This window comes from Sipha flava, unplaced genomic scaffold, assembly GCF_003268045.1.
Source record: "Sipha flava isolate LNK unplaced genomic scaffold, YSA_version1 132_pilon_pilon, whole genome shotgun sequence".
Classification (NCBI taxonomy): domain Eukaryota; kingdom Metazoa; phylum Arthropoda; class Insecta; order Hemiptera; family Aphididae; genus Sipha; species Sipha flava.
The window spans coordinates 559,589-575,585 of NW_020271758.1; the positions used below are offsets into that span (position 1 = coordinate 559,589).

Here is a 15,997-nt window from a genome sequence, read left to right on the forward strand (position 1 = left end):
TTAATAACAATACTCGTGAACTGGATTTCGCATAGAATGAGACAAAACATTAAATAGTATTTAGTAAAACATGTAACGTTTATCGCTTGAAAAACGAACAATATTATAATCACAACATAACCTTTCCACTTTGTTCCGTGTAAAAAATTGCTGAATTAGTCAATAATAGTATTTAATATAGTCAAATAATGGTATTTAGCCTGAACTCAACTAAATATCATTATTTAAACAATACTTTATCCTTTTTACAAATAGTCAATACTCTATTTAAAAGATTCCCTTTAATATAGAAAAATAAATAAATAAATAAAATGGTAATAAGTAATAACTAACAATTTATAAATGTACTAAATTACAAAAAGTATCTATATTTAATTCAGAATTATAAACAAATAAGTAAAAGCATAAATATTATATAATAAAGCATAATTAATAATTATTAAATAAAAAAATAAAAAAAATGTATAAAATCTTTCCATTGAAAAAACATGATTTTTAAATGCAAAATTAATTTAAAAAAATTATAAATACTTATATGGGGGTATATATAAAGAATAAAAATGGTTTATTAAATTTAAATTTATTTTCTTCCCAACGTGAATTAATATTATATAACTATTAATAATTATTTGACATCAAATTTTCCTTATTCCTGCAAAAAATACAAATTATTTTAATGAATATTTAATATTCTATTGTAATTAGGAAAACTAAGCTTATTTCAAATTTTGTTTTGTTATGATTGAGTTATCAAAATTATAACAAAAATTTAAATTAATAAGGAGACAAAAAAAATAATATGAGTAAAATAGTTAATTAGCTTTATTTATTTACTGTGTAGCTGTTTCCCATTTTCGTACGGATTTTGATTTAAATTTCACTAACTAAATACAAAAAAAAGTATTATATTACGTATATATAATTTAAACAAATATCTATATATTATAATATAGGCAAGCTATTATAAAAAGATTAACTTACTGAACCAATGTTGCTTAAGTCTGTTAATATTCCAATATGTTTGGTCCTAGGTTTCTTTTCTGTTATCTCAACTTCTCTGTAATAAAAAAAAAAAATATGAATAAATAATGATTGAAATTTTTTTTTTTTTATACTTTAGTTTAAATTCTAATTCTTCTATTTGTTTTGGAGTTTTTCTATAAAATAAAATAGTTAAATATTTAGATAAAAATAATATCTATATGATATGGAAATATTATTAATCAATATAATTAAATGTTACAATCCCAGGATTTCATATCAAACTTCATTTTTATAAGTTCATAGCCCGCTTCGGACCTGTATAATATCGGTCAAAGTGTTTGTAAGATAGCATAAGACTATAATTTATAATATTTCATAGTGCACAATGCCTAAATATTAATTATATTAGTCAAAGCAAAATTAAGTAAACCATATAATATAAATAACAACTTTTCTGTATTTTACATTAAATAATGTGAAAAATATTTGATTAATAATACTAAAACCTTTTCATATAATTAACAAAAATATGAATTAATATAACTATTTTACAATTTTGTAATGAACAACAATTAAGAAATCAAAAAATATATAATTGAAAAAATAAGTAAAACAATTCGTTCAATGCACAAAAAAACTAAGTCAATATTAGTTATTATTACTATGCTCAATAAATTTGGCATTTTATATAGTATTTAGATAGATCTAATAAATGTATGGGAAGTATTTAAAATTAAATTAAATGCCCATTTCCTTCAACTAATTTGCAATATTTATAATGCTTAAATTATCTATATTACTGATATCCTAAACAATAGGAATATACCGTAACTAGATATTGTTCTAGTGTTAACTTATACCTAGAATAAAACACGATTTATTAGTTAAATTATTACATAATCATAACCTAACCTGATAATTTTGAATTAATTTCATTGGAGATTTTATATTCATCAAGTAAAATTAGTATGGTAAAAGAAATTCACTATTACTAAAAATATTAACTATACCATAATCAGATTTTGTTTTTTCAAACTCGAGTATTGTTGACAAATTTGAGAATTTGTCTCTTTATATTTGTTTTTCTTAATTTGTAACTTTTCATTAGTATTCTTCAAGCTGTGAATTATTTTTAATTTTTCATCCATATAATTGAATATTTGTTTTTCAGCCTAAAAAAATTCAAAATGTTCAAACAGATCAATTTTGATTGAGAACATCAAAGCTAAAAAAGGTATTTTACCTACTGAAATAAATTATTAATTTATACGATTAACATAAAAAAATATCCAATATATATATGAATAATATTAAGAATGTTTAGAAATATATAACCAAATGAAGTTTAGATTTGTAAGTAAAATAAATACTAAATAATATAAATATATCATCTTACAGCCTCTGCTATTATTTCTCTTGATGTTGTTCCACGTCTGTAATAATATTGTCTTTGCCTTCTAATGAATCAGTAACCATTATATTTCTAAATCTTATAAACATTTTTTTTTAATAAAATATTAAATTTTTACCTTATTAAATTAAAATGTCGAAAAAACATTTATATCAAAAATGAAATATTACAAATTCAAACAATTCTATAATGTCTTGTAAGGGCAAATTTTTAAATTTGTTCCATTTATTTTAAGACAAATGCACTTTTGTTATTGGTAATTCATGGAGATTTTTTTTTATAAATATAATATTTTTTAAAGTAAAATAAACCTTCTTTTATGATAATACGCCTGATAAAAACAATGAAATTATTCAATGTTTATTTTACATGTATAATAGTGAAATTCAAAAAATGATTAATATTTAAGAATTAAACTACATAATATGGTTAAATAACTTCCAGTTTCGATACAACAATATAATATATAAAAGCTAAGTAAAAATGGTACACTTGAAATATAACTTACGAAAAATCTAATTAGTTTCAATTTACTGATATTTTGCTAATTCCTGTTTTCTTTCTTTCCATACCATTTTTTACTTATTAAAAATATATCAAATTAATATTACATATACTTTCAAAAGTATGACCTTACATTTAATCTTTCTTAGCAGGACCATAAACATAAATATTATTTTAAACTGAAGTACTATGAAAATATAAAACATACTTTTTCATACATATCTTGATATATTTCATCAACTCAATTATTTATTACATTTATGACGGCTTGAAATTGTTTATACTCAGTAGTTGCTTCTTTTAGCATGATTTTATAATTCTCAATAAAATGAAGGAAATTATAATAAATTGAATCTAAAAAATATATTTACTTTTACACAAACATTTATATAATATTAATGTATATTTATTATTACTCAGCTTAGATTTCATTTGATCTATGCTCTTGCAATTATTTGCCATTCAAATAACAAAACTTGGTCTGGGTTTGGAAATTGTTTTGGTTTTGTCTTTAGTAACTGAACGTACAATAGCAGATATACATAGCTAACCTAATCAGATATGAATAAAACATGTTTAGTTTTTTCAAATATGTTTGGAGATGTATCAACATTGACTGCCATTGATATATTTGATACACCAATATTTTTACAGCCTGTTAAGGTTAAGGCAGTTTCAAAAATTTGAGTTCATTTAGATTCTCTGTATGGAGCCAAATTATTATTAATATATTTTAATATATTTTTAAAAAAAATTATTTGATGTCATACAGATTATTTTTTTATGATTTTTGTAACATAATACAAATGAAAACCGTTAACGAGCAAATGTATCATAGGTGATACACAGATATCTATAATAAATTATCTTTTTATATTTTGTTTTTATAAAACCGTATTGTAATATTCATTGATATGTTCATACCACATAAGTAATAAAAAATTAATAGTTATTATATTATCATAAATTATATTAATAGTATTGATAATAAAAATTCGTGCATAAAGAGGTTTTTAATAATATTTTATAACTATTTTATTTAAAATGTTGTGAATTTTACTTTATATTCTAATTTATAGATTATTTTTAAAGGATTAAGGTGGCAAAACATATTTTGAGTGACACTCAAATAGGTAATTGATTTGATAAATGTTGATACTAGTGATGATGTCTTGGATTGTTAAGACGTGGATTTTGACTTGAGTATGTATTTTATTTTACTATATGTTTTTTTTAACTTTTAATTTATGAATTATTGTTTTTAGATGATGTTATGAAAAATATATATAAATGACACAACACCAATGGTTTTCCAAGATAAATATCAAGAACTGTAACAATATGTGAATCCACCTAATTTAGAAGTAGAAAACGAAAACTTAGATATACACAGTTTACCTGTTTTTATTGATGATGATTTGATACTTGATATTAATATTGATGAATATCTAATACCTAATGTAAATTATAATGTAATCTAAAACATGATGTGAATAATGATAGTAGTTTTTTTATAAATAATCCCACAACTTAAATCCAGAAGAAAAATAGACAAATAAATAATCAAAAATATTTTAAATACAAATTAACTAAACTAAAATGAAGAAAAACCAATTTTTGTTCTAATTCTCAGTTTTTAATCTTTGAACTTGTTTCACTTCCTACTGAAATATCAATATTGAAAACACCAATTGACTTTTTTTCATATTTTTTTAATGGTGACCAATAAAATCTGAATCAATTAAATATTCAGTTCAGAAAAATATTAACAAACCCATAACTTTTAATATAAATGAGTTAAAATAGTATATTGGAATAACAATAAATACATCTATTGTTCAAATTAGAGACTGGAACCTTTAAGTTTTTACGATTCCGGTTTTCAATTATTTTATTAAAAGATTCGGGTTCCGGTTATTGAAAAATACAAAAGAAGGATCCGAGTTCTAGTTTCTGTTCCGGTATTATGGATCCTAAATACAATTTTTTTAAATTTATTCCGTAATATTTTTAATACATATTTAAAAATGACATATGTGTTACCGGTATTACGACATTATACTAGGCAATATGGCATAAAATATGAAAATAAGTGTCTAGGTTATTTTAAAGCATGTAAATACACCGATTTATATTAAAAACATTCACTTATATACATAGTGAAAACCTAATAATTTTAATCGAAATTTAAACAGGTACAACTTTTACGTACTTCTTTAATTTTATTTTTCCGCAAATGTACATAAATTTATTAAAATACAATCATTAAGCATTTTCTATTAAATTTTTACCCCATTATAGGGAATTAATTTAATCTGTTTATACGTGTAAATAATACACATTTATATAGAATAATAATATAAATAGTTTTTATATTTATTGTTTATTTTTTATATATTTTTATCGATAAAAATATAATACATCATATTAATGGCAATTGTATTATTATTTTCCATTGTTATCTGATCGTAATAAGCACATAATATTTATTTTTTTTTTTTCTTAATAATATCTATCTAATTTTCTTTCAACGTGACGTATACTGCAGAAAATATGTAAACAGGTAGACTTATAATATGATATTTTAATTTAGTGCTAAAGTGAAATCGAGATTGACTTTTAAATTATTTTCACTTAACATGATCAAAAAGTTAATTTATAAATTTTACCAAGTTTTTAAAATTATTATTCTTTTCGCGAGATTTAATTGGGTCAAAAATAAATAAAATCCATTAACCGATCAATTTCAACAATGAATCGAGATACGTCTTCAAAATCGTTGTCACAATATTGTATATCAATTGGTGAGTCAGGAGAAAAATTATCATCTCTTCACGTACAATTTGGTCACGCACGTGACTGTAGTCGCTAGTGTGCCCAACTCGTGTGTACATAATATATAAACTAATGAATATTTTAATAATAATATTTTTAGTGTTAACACTAAAAGTATTGAGTATATAATAGGTTTGTACATTTAAGTCAATATATCTCATGAACAGTAGAAGATAATGGAAACTTGTTTGTATGTAATTCATAGATAATTTTGTTTAATTTAAAACAAATAACATAAATAATTTTGAGTTACTAAACGGTTTACAAAGTATTTAAGAAAATAAAGTAAAGTATAGTTAATACTTATATAGTATATAAGTATATACTATATATACTAATATAGTTATTATAGTAAATATATAAAGTATATACTATATGTATATAGTTAATTTTTTTAAATATTTATGAGTATTGTTTATAAGTATTTAAGAAAATATAAAAAATACTCATAAATATTGAAAAAAATTAACTAATTCAAACTAAAAATGCAAATCGGCACTGGTCAACCTTGTTTAGTTGATACAATATTTTTCGTAGTTCATTTTTATATGTACACACACGTTTTTAGGAAGTGATCCCGAGACAAATTTAAATTTGAAAATTAAAGAACACTCTATTGTATACATTTCACTCATTATGTTTTATCATTTCTCTCTCACTCAGTCAAACACACGCTCATATATGATACAAAACTGCCACTGCACGACAACCCCTCAGACAAACCCTTATAGTATATTTTTTTTAATTTTATGCATTTTCTATCCGTATATTAAATATAACATGTATAATATGACCATATGAATAAATGAATAAATCACATATATGGTAATTACTGAGCAAGACAATAATTATAACATCACAAATTAATACCATGATTGTAACTTTTTTTCTCAATTATTTCTATTCATAGTGTTGTTTTCGATAAAATTTACTTTTTCTTCGCTGTTATTAAGAGTGTACGTATAATATAGCATGCTACAGTTCTAAATGGCAGTTAACAAAAAATAAAAAACTTTTGACCTCCATTCATCAAGATGAATATGGATAAACGAAAAATCTCTAAAATAATGACACGGTTGGTATATTATCAACCATTCTACTTAAATCAAATATATTTTTATTTTTATTCATATCTATATTTTTGAATACTACAAATACTGATGCATACAATGGCGTATCTTAATAATTTAAACACTAAAAATGAACTATTCTTTACCTCGATGATTAATAATCACTATTCGTTTATTTATTTGCATGTGATAATCGGATAGTATAATGCACTTGATAGATTATACTTTATATGATATGTATACTGTAAATCTCTGAACAAAATATAATTGAATGACAAACGATTTCATAACAATTAATATAGATTAATGCATTTTCAAACATCTGCTATAAACTTGTTTGACTACGGTATGGCCTCCATACATTAAAAATTCATGCTAACTACATAATCAGTGACTATCAAAGCAACTGACTGACGGCATTTGGAAGCATTGAAGTATAACAGAGAGGTTAATTTGTGTTTTGTATTTTCAAACGAGCATACGATAGTATTGTCAGAAAAAAATTATGGTGAACACTGGAAAATTTTTGATATGGCAATAAAATCGTTTCAATTGATTCAATAATGTTAAAAAAGTTATTATTTAATAGTAAAATAGTATTTGATTGAACTTTTATCTAAACAGGGAATGTGTGTATGATATAACGTGGATGACATAATATAATGCATATATAATGTATATAACAAGTGTAAGCTGTAAAGAATATTGGAATTGTAGAAATTTCTAATCAGTTTATGGCGTAGACAACAAAAAATTAGAAACTAATTCACTAAACCATATGTATGAAATGCACTGTTAGAGTAATTAAATATAACTATAATAGAAGGGAAAAAATCATAAATTTACAATTTTATCAAGACAAAATATATGTATAGACTTGTAATGATCACCTAATGATTATACACATTTTATCCGAATGGCCGGAAGTACGAACTACAACAACAAAGGTACAACCCACTATATCTCACCATTTATCTGAGAATCTAAACTCATAATGTACTTAGATTCTTAAACAATTCCAAATTACATAAAAAAAAATCTAGTACTCTATCTAAATATCTATGTACTGTATTTTTGTTTTTTTTTTTTTATAAAAATAAAAATTCTTGTAGCCAACGGCTCTATTCGCCGAGGCAGTTATTATCAAAAAAAAAAAATATATATATATATATCTTATAAGCCGTAGTTTTTAATTTTTTTTCCTTTTTTTCGTTAAGTATAATAGTCTACTACAAATATAAAATACATAAAATATTATCACATTAAATGAACACAAAATATATAATATTATCATTAACCATGCACTTCGACTGTGTAGAACGTTGACAGTGGTTTAAAAAAAATGGTACCATAAAAGTTAAACATTCGAGATTTTAAGTGAAAACAAGATTAAAACCGAAAAAGAAGATATTATAACATAAACTTTTATAGGACGATCATCTTGTAATATATTTGTTTATTTATTAATTTTTTTTTTTTTGTCGTTTCGGAAATCATAATCACTATACCAAGAGAATATATAAATGAAAACGATTATTAAAAAAAAAAAAAATACTTTTGCCCGGGTGGAAGAAAAAAAGTTACCATAACGATACATCAATAACAATGACACATCGGAACAGAAGTTACATCATCGCGTTCGATCCGACTTTGTTGTTTCGTTCATTCTTCTTCTTCTGCTCTACATGTTACCTCTATACGTGATCCGTGTGTTAACGCGTCTACGCGATTCGTGTTAATCGCATGCACGTGCTAGTCTTACTTTGTAAGGGGCGAAGAAAAAAATAAAAATAAACCAACACGTCAGTCATGGTTACACGTTCGTTTAGTTCGAATACGTATTCCCCGTCCGTCCGTCCCTGTTGAACTTTGCGCCTTCCGACCGGGAGAAAATTAAGACGCAAACGCGCACCAATTGACGCACGCGAGCGGTGCAGTGACGACCGGATGCCCCCGCGGCGCGAAAAGGAAGAAGTAAAAAAAAAAAAATAATGATAATAATAAATGAACTTAAAACGTCCGTACGTTCCGTGCGCTCGGGAAGTACGCCTATTTGTATTCCCCCCCCCCCCCGACGACGTCTCGTACGATCAATTCGTAAACGTTCGCGCGCGAAGACGACCAACGGACAAAAGACGATGGGATGCGGTGGGGTAAAAATTACGGACAAATAGGACACGCATTGTAACGCGATCCCTTCCGCGCCACCGGTTTAATAGGCGATAATCAACCCGCGGACGATATCGGGACGCGACGACGAAACCGTTCGCTGGTCGCAGTCTCTCCGGTCGATCTCCTAGCCGCAGTCGCCGTCCGCTGGCCGCGCGTCGCCCGTGCAAAGGTAAACGCGCCATCCCACACCCCCTACCCCTGGGGGAAAACAGGGCCTCGAAGTTTTCGAGATTTTTCAGCTTCGCTCCCGCGTGACGTTCGGCCGAAAACGTCCGAAAACCGACGCGAAATTCCGCCGGGACCGTTTGCGCGCACGACAGTTCCCGTCACTCCGGCGATCGATTTTAGATTTCGTCGAGCGCTTTTTCCAAAAGTTTTAACGCTATGTCGTTTGCCCACCCGATCGAACGCGTCGATATCCGCGATCGTACGTTTTCGACACGTTTTTTATTCTCCCTCCCTCACGCGTCCGACGATATCCGATCGGACGCGTGCCGAAACGTTTTGTCAAAGTATTTGTCTTTTTCTCCCTTCCCGACCGCGGATTATTTTATTCGTTCGTTTCGCTCGAAAATCAAAACCGTAATGCTACACATCCACCACGAACCCGACATATTGTTATTATTATTATTATTATTTAGGAAATTCTTGTATGGTAAACGTGGAGAGTCCAATATTTTGAGAGTTCAATTCATAAAACATACAAGAAATAATTAAATAATAAACACTTTTTCTCGTGGATATTCTTAAAAACATAACAATTTTAATCGTTAAATGCATAAAGGATTTATCGAAAATCACTAAATGTTTTGAACAATATCAATGTAAGTTAAATGTAAAATTAAAGTGCGTTTCTACGCACTATTCTATAATGAGCCGGTCGTGAATATTTGCAAATGTTCCAGGAAAGAACTTTTACTTTTGTACTCGACATTGTATTAACATTAATATGTATATATTGTTTGAAATATTTAATGGTTTTTAATAATTTTGTTGTACCTGCATTCAATCATGATTTGTTACTGTACAATAAATTATAAGAACATTAGTTTTTATCGCAAATACACTGATGCCAATTTATTATTATATTTTCCATTTAACGGATGCATTCGAAACGATTTGCCTTCACGTTTTCTATGTCTTTGTTTCAGCTCTACGGACCACCTTCGGCATTTGAGACTGTGTGCTGGATTGTCGGGAGGTTATGGAAACCGGTATACGATTCGCCTGGGCCTGGGCTCCTATTTTCCGATCGCATTAAATCTGCAAGCCCGTCGTCGATCGCGCTACTTCGATAGTTCTTCCGGCCGAGTCTTTAAATCCGTCTCGCGCCGCATCGCCTCAGACGTCTTTCGCACGCTATCTTGCGCAGTGTTACTGACGGAAACATAACCCAGGTACTAATATATTGAACACAAGCGCCTTCGCTAATACACCGCCCTAACTACAATATTTGCTATCGAAAAAAAATTATTTCGGTTCAAGATAAAATATGCCTCTTCTTGAATTTCGCTATCAGGCCCAAATCAGAAACCGGGTCTACCAATACTCTATACGTAGAACACAACGTCGAGACTGTAATATTATAATTAACGTCAGTGGTACATAGATTTTTATTTCGGAGGGGGCCGATTATGTATTTGATTTTTGGGGAGAAGGGAGGAAGCACACTATTACGACAAAAATTACTTTAACACTATAAGACTTCTCGACTGTCTTTACACCATTAGAGAAATAAGAAACTCAATTTTTTTAATATTTTAAAAGTATAAAAACTACATAGTTATAAACAATTTTTTTATTAGATTCACTCAAAATTCACCACATATTTTCTTAAAATAATAAACATATTTTATAAATATAAAATATTAAATTATCACATAAGCAACATTCTCAATGTCGCGAAAAATTTTCGGAAACCCCCAGTTATTTTTAACATGGATATGTTTAAATATTGTGTTCCCTCAAAATCATATAGGGTCCTCTAAATTACTAATATGTGCAGAATTTTGGGTGCTACAACTTACACAATTTCTTTTGGAATGAAAATCTGTTAATGATAGCAATTGCAATCAAAAGTGTATCCTCTGTAATCGGATCATTTTAGGCCCTGAACAGGCACACAGATTAGATTCGTGAAATCTTTGTAGATTTCAGCATGAGTTTTGCACATATATGCGCGTGTACACGTTGATCTAACTTCGAGTGACACTTCTATAAGGGATCGGAGAATGCAAATAAACATTCTCTTAGAGGACTTGTACTATTTACATATTTATTTTAACATACCACGCGAATAGCAGTGTAAGAAACAAACACGATTTGTAATAACTTATTACAAAACGTGATTGTTACGAATATACTACGAGTAGCTACGTTATTTTATTTTGCATATACAATAAATGCATGTTTTGAGTGTTTTTTTTTTTTTTGTACATATTTTATATTTTTTTTTAATAATCTTATAATTTTACATAGCAAATTTAATGAATTTTTTATTTTGTTTACTCTTTTTTTTTGACGTGTATCTATGACAACTTACCAATTCATCAATGTAATATTATAAATTTATTACTAAGATTATGAATTTGTAATTAAATTTTTTTTTCACGGAGCATTCAAAACATTTCTTTTAAACAGACTATTTATTTTTTTTTTTTTGTTAATATAATGAATCAAATAAAACATGCTATAATTCTATTCAGCAGAAACGAATAATAATAAAAACGAGCAATACATTTTTTTTTTTTTTTTTTTTTTTTTTATTGAAAACAAATTAGTTTTGAAATTGTATTAATCTTCAATCTCTTTTTCAAGTATCCGTATTTTTTAGTAAAAACGGTGGAAAGCGTTAATAGTATTCACTACAGTGTAATGGAGATTCAGCAAAAAAAAAGTTTCTTGATTTTTACAATATCGAATAATCTCAGAACTTTCAATCCACAACTTTTAGACCTAAACATTCAAAGAACAGTTTACAAGAGAATTGTATACATAATAAAAGATAATAATTGACTTGGAGTGAGTAAAAATTGCATTTCAAATAGAAAGAGAATATAATTTATCTCAGACTTTTGATGCATGATCAGCATTGATCCGTTAGCACAAAAATAACTTCAAATTCACCTTCAAAAGTTTATAACAATACAATTTCAACTTGAACGGAACACGTTTCTCAAACAAATTATTTTAAGTAAATCACGTTTTAACACACAAAATTAAACACTCGTTTAATCGTTCACACATTGTTGGAAACTTTGAACATTGATAAATAAAAAGAAGCGAAATCTCAAATCTCTAACGTATAACTTTAAATGCGTGTGTTCACGAACAAATGTCTTGTTAAAGACGCGATTGAAACGAGATAATAGAGATAAATATAATGAATGTGATTTCTATTATTATTAATATTGATTTTATTATAATTATTGTAACTACAATTACCTATTTACTTATATTTTATTATTTATCGTATTTGTCATTATTTATCAGCTGTATCAATTTTATCTATACTTTTCTCGTGTAATCTAAAAATCAGTCGAAAATTTCATATGCAAACAAATAATATAACGAAGATTAATATTATTTCCGAGTTTTTCGTAAATAGATTGAAAACTGCGCGGAGGAAAATGTATTCAAAGTATCTATAAGGATAGCCGTAGCGTATGGGTACCCTTGTGTCAATTTTTCTATTCACTTGTTTTTTTTCCGTCCGTTTATCGCACCGATGATAAATCACCATTACGTGTATGGCCTGCGTCGAAAGCCCGACGACGGGTCTCATTCTTGACGAATCGTCGTTCTACATAATACATTTCAATGCGTACACGTATACACTCAAGTGAATACGCGTTGCACCGTCAACAGGAACACAATGTGATAAATGTACCAACACGGTTTAATTGAGTTTGAGTGAATCATGCAATGTCAATGTCCACAAAGTCGATGCATTATGAAACGGCTCACCGTTACGGTTATATCAATACTACCATTAACGCGTCTGTAGTCGCATGCACAGGGTTTTTTTTTTTATCATTTCAAAAGCGTTCCTAAAAATTATCATCTAAACTTAGGATTTGAATTTTTAACATTAGTATATCGGATAACATTGGTAAACTAGTGAAGTTACTAAGTATAACTTATAAGTTAAATCTGTAATCTAATGTGCTACACCATATTAAAATACAGAATACAATAGCAAATTTTTACAATGTACAATTAGTTACACAATATTTATAAAATAAATTATACAATTATTAGTGAAGTTAACTAGTTTAAAACGTGATGAAGTTGACCGCGTTGGAGTTAAGTCTGCGGACGAGCATTCAGCCCAAAATGTTGTGTATCGCTTGCTTGGTGTCGATGATTAAAGAAACTTACCGATAGGTCATTAGCGACTACTGTTTACGGATAAGTTAGTAATTTATAAACTTAAATTTACTCCAAAAAGTTTTATAACTTGATTTTGCGAGAAAAAAAATTATTTTTGTGATGAATTTTAAAAATTTAAAAATAAATAGTTCATGTATATGTCACTCGAGTGGAAAATGGTTGTTGACCTAAATTTTAAACTTTATGAGAGTTTCAAAATTAAGTAAAACTCATTCCATTATCTATTCACTAATTTTCTCTTTGTACGCTTTTACGTCATATTGAAGTTTTGACCAATTATTTTAAGTAATATGTATATATTATAGACATACGAATATTCTAAACTAATTTGCATCTAAAAGTTGATCGAATCAAAAGCATGTTATACTACATAATTTATCATGCGTGAAAATATAATCTCATTATTTGATCAAATATAGTAACAATTATTTTTGACGTTAAATTAATTTTTCTTAATACATGCACTGTAGGTCTGCACATTATGTATGCAATAATTGTACATTTTTACACAAAAAAATTTTAAACATCAAGTAAAAAAAAATTACTGTTTTTTTCTTATTTATGGCAATTAAAAAGTTATTACAACATGATTGGGTGCAACCCAACAAACAAACAAACAACTAAAAAAGCGATTATCATGTTTAAAAACTTATTCACAGGAAAAAAAAACCTATCAAATTATTGTGCTATAAAATACAATTATAGAACTCAGAATATATAATTTACAAGTCATAGAAAATATGTCTTCCAGTAAAATCTATAATTTTTATTAAATTATTTATATAACATTGAATAGGCATAGAATCATAAAATATATAAAAAATATAAAATAAATATGTAATACACAATGAAATAATAAAAAATAAAATAAAAATTAGTAAAAGATTTACACTCATAAATTAATAGCTTATTTATATACATAACATATCTTATATGTCACAATTTTAAATTGATATACGTGATTGATTTATAGATTTTATACCATAGTAGAAGTTAAATTTTAAATGAAATAGGTACACAAGTTTAAAATGTGTTCTATAATTATATTCTTATTAATGTGTTTTTAAGTTGCATACCTACTTATGTTTAGATAAATTAATAATTTAGCAGACACAATTTATAATAAGTTAATCGTTAGAGAAATCCAAATAAGCCCAAGCTAATGTTTCAGTGAATTTATAAAAAATAAATATAACCAGTTATTGTATTTTTTTATTTTTCGATACGATTAAAAAATAAATTAAACTTTAATCCCGTTAAAAACTGTTCAACTAAAAATATGTGTCGATTGTGCGAACTAGAACAAAATATTTCCCCTTTTTTCTGATACCGAGCCTTATATCAATAACATATAATCTCCGACCAGAGTTATAGGTCGGCGAAAAACTGTTGACGATTAACCGCTAATTCCGAAACAACGCACACGCGATTACTACGCAACACGAATTACCTCCACACATACACACACTGCCATAATAATATAATATTAAAGGATGAGAGTGGGATGGGTTTTTGGCACGGGGAGCAAATGTCCACACGGTATGGTTTAGCGACTCTTCTCGCATACATTTTTTCGTACCAACATGTGATTGTCCTTTTTTTGCAGCCGAGCCTGTCGAACGAAGGGTGACGTATCCCGCTACCACGCACCGAAGCCACGATCCACGAGCGAAAAATGCGGTGGACAATCGCAGGTAAAACATTTCGAATAAATCAACATCGCTTTGGGCGCGCGAACGACGTGTGCACGCACTTTACTCGGACGTTTATCACTCGCGATGTCTGAGCAATGCCGTAGCAACCAAACATTGCGCCCGGGGCGAAACTTCAAAACGCGCCCCCTTACGTATTTTTAACTTACAAAATATTACGCTTATTAGATATTGTTTTCAATGATTGCTTTAATCAATAAGAAGGATGTTAAAGATTTTGTAAACGAAATATACGACATTGACCGTTGTAATTTTTAACGTTAAACGCAAGATTTTTCGTTTTTGCGCTCTCCCAGTAATTGCGCCCGGGGCGTAGGCATCTGCCGCCTCCCCCTTGCTGCGGCCCTGTGTCCGAGTCGTCGGTCCGGTTCGTTCGGATCGCCGACGAGATCTAGTCGGGAAAATCGCGTAACACGTGTTTAGACGCGTATAGTGTTGTATAACAATGTGTACGACACGACGCGCGACGGTGTGAACGAGCGGTGCACATGTATTCGAACAAACGTTTTCCTGGCTCGAGGTTTGTGCGAGGGACACGAGTGGGAAAGCGCAAGGGATAAGGTTTGCGGGGCGTGTGCGCGTCACTTGGACTCCGTTCAAAAACCACCTCCGGGCTTGCGTTTATTTTTAGGCGTCGGTAGGCGACGTGACGCGTCCGAACGATACAGTTCGCGCGATACGGTTACACGCAGAAGATACGTGATCGTTATTGCACGCGAACGACAGTAAACATTTCGCGGTGACGTGTGCATGTGCGTGCGCCCGTCCGTCTGTCCGTCCGTCTGTTTCCATCAGCGCTGGTGGGCAAGTTAATGATTTTGTTTTTCTCTCTCTATCTCTTTCTAACTCAGTCGTAAGTCGGTGTGCATGATTAAGAAAAAGTTATAAGTTAAAAGCTGATTTGACTTCCGTGTCGA

General features: G+C 28.5%; 1 protein-coding gene and 2 long non-coding RNA genes across 5 annotated transcripts in view; 1 reads left to right on the forward strand and 2 right to left on the reverse strand.

The window, feature by feature from the left end:
* Nucleotides 1–566: 566 nt before the first annotated feature.
* LOC112694678 lies at nt 567–2,467 on the reverse strand. The gene is made up of 5 exons (XR_003149591.1): nt 2,381–2,467; nt 1,995–2,156; nt 982–1,057; nt 835–884; nt 567–652 (listed from the first exon to the last, which is right to left on the reverse strand). It is a non-coding gene; the product is annotated as an uncharacterized LOC112694678 (long non-coding RNA).
* A 699-nt stretch (nt 2,468–3,166) lies between these two features.
* On the reverse strand, nt 3,167–8,673 carry LOC112694679. Its single transcript, XR_003149592.1, has 3 exons — nt 8,389–8,673; nt 3,316–3,450; nt 3,167–3,253 (listed from the first exon to the last, which is right to left on the reverse strand). It is a non-coding gene; the product is annotated as an uncharacterized LOC112694679 (long non-coding RNA).
* Nucleotides 8,674–9,036: 363 nt separating this feature from the next.
* Nucleotides 9,037–15,997, forward strand: part of LOC112694677 (protein quiver) — a 41,734-nt gene continuing 34,773 nt past the window's right edge. For 2 of the 3 annotated variants that reach the window (XM_025570227.1, XM_025570225.1), the window contains exons 1-3: nt 9,037–9,145; nt 10,128–10,373; nt 14,975–15,062. In XM_025570227.1, coding sequence (XP_025426012.1) covers nt 15,044–15,062 — 19 coding nt within the window. In that variant the 5' untranslated portion in view covers nt 9,037–9,145; nt 10,128–10,373; nt 14,975–15,043. Of the gene's footprint in view, nt 9,146–9,200; nt 9,404–10,127; nt 10,374–14,974; nt 15,063–15,997 lie in introns of those variants that run through there. The other variant, XM_025570226.1, reaches the window with a different exon arrangement.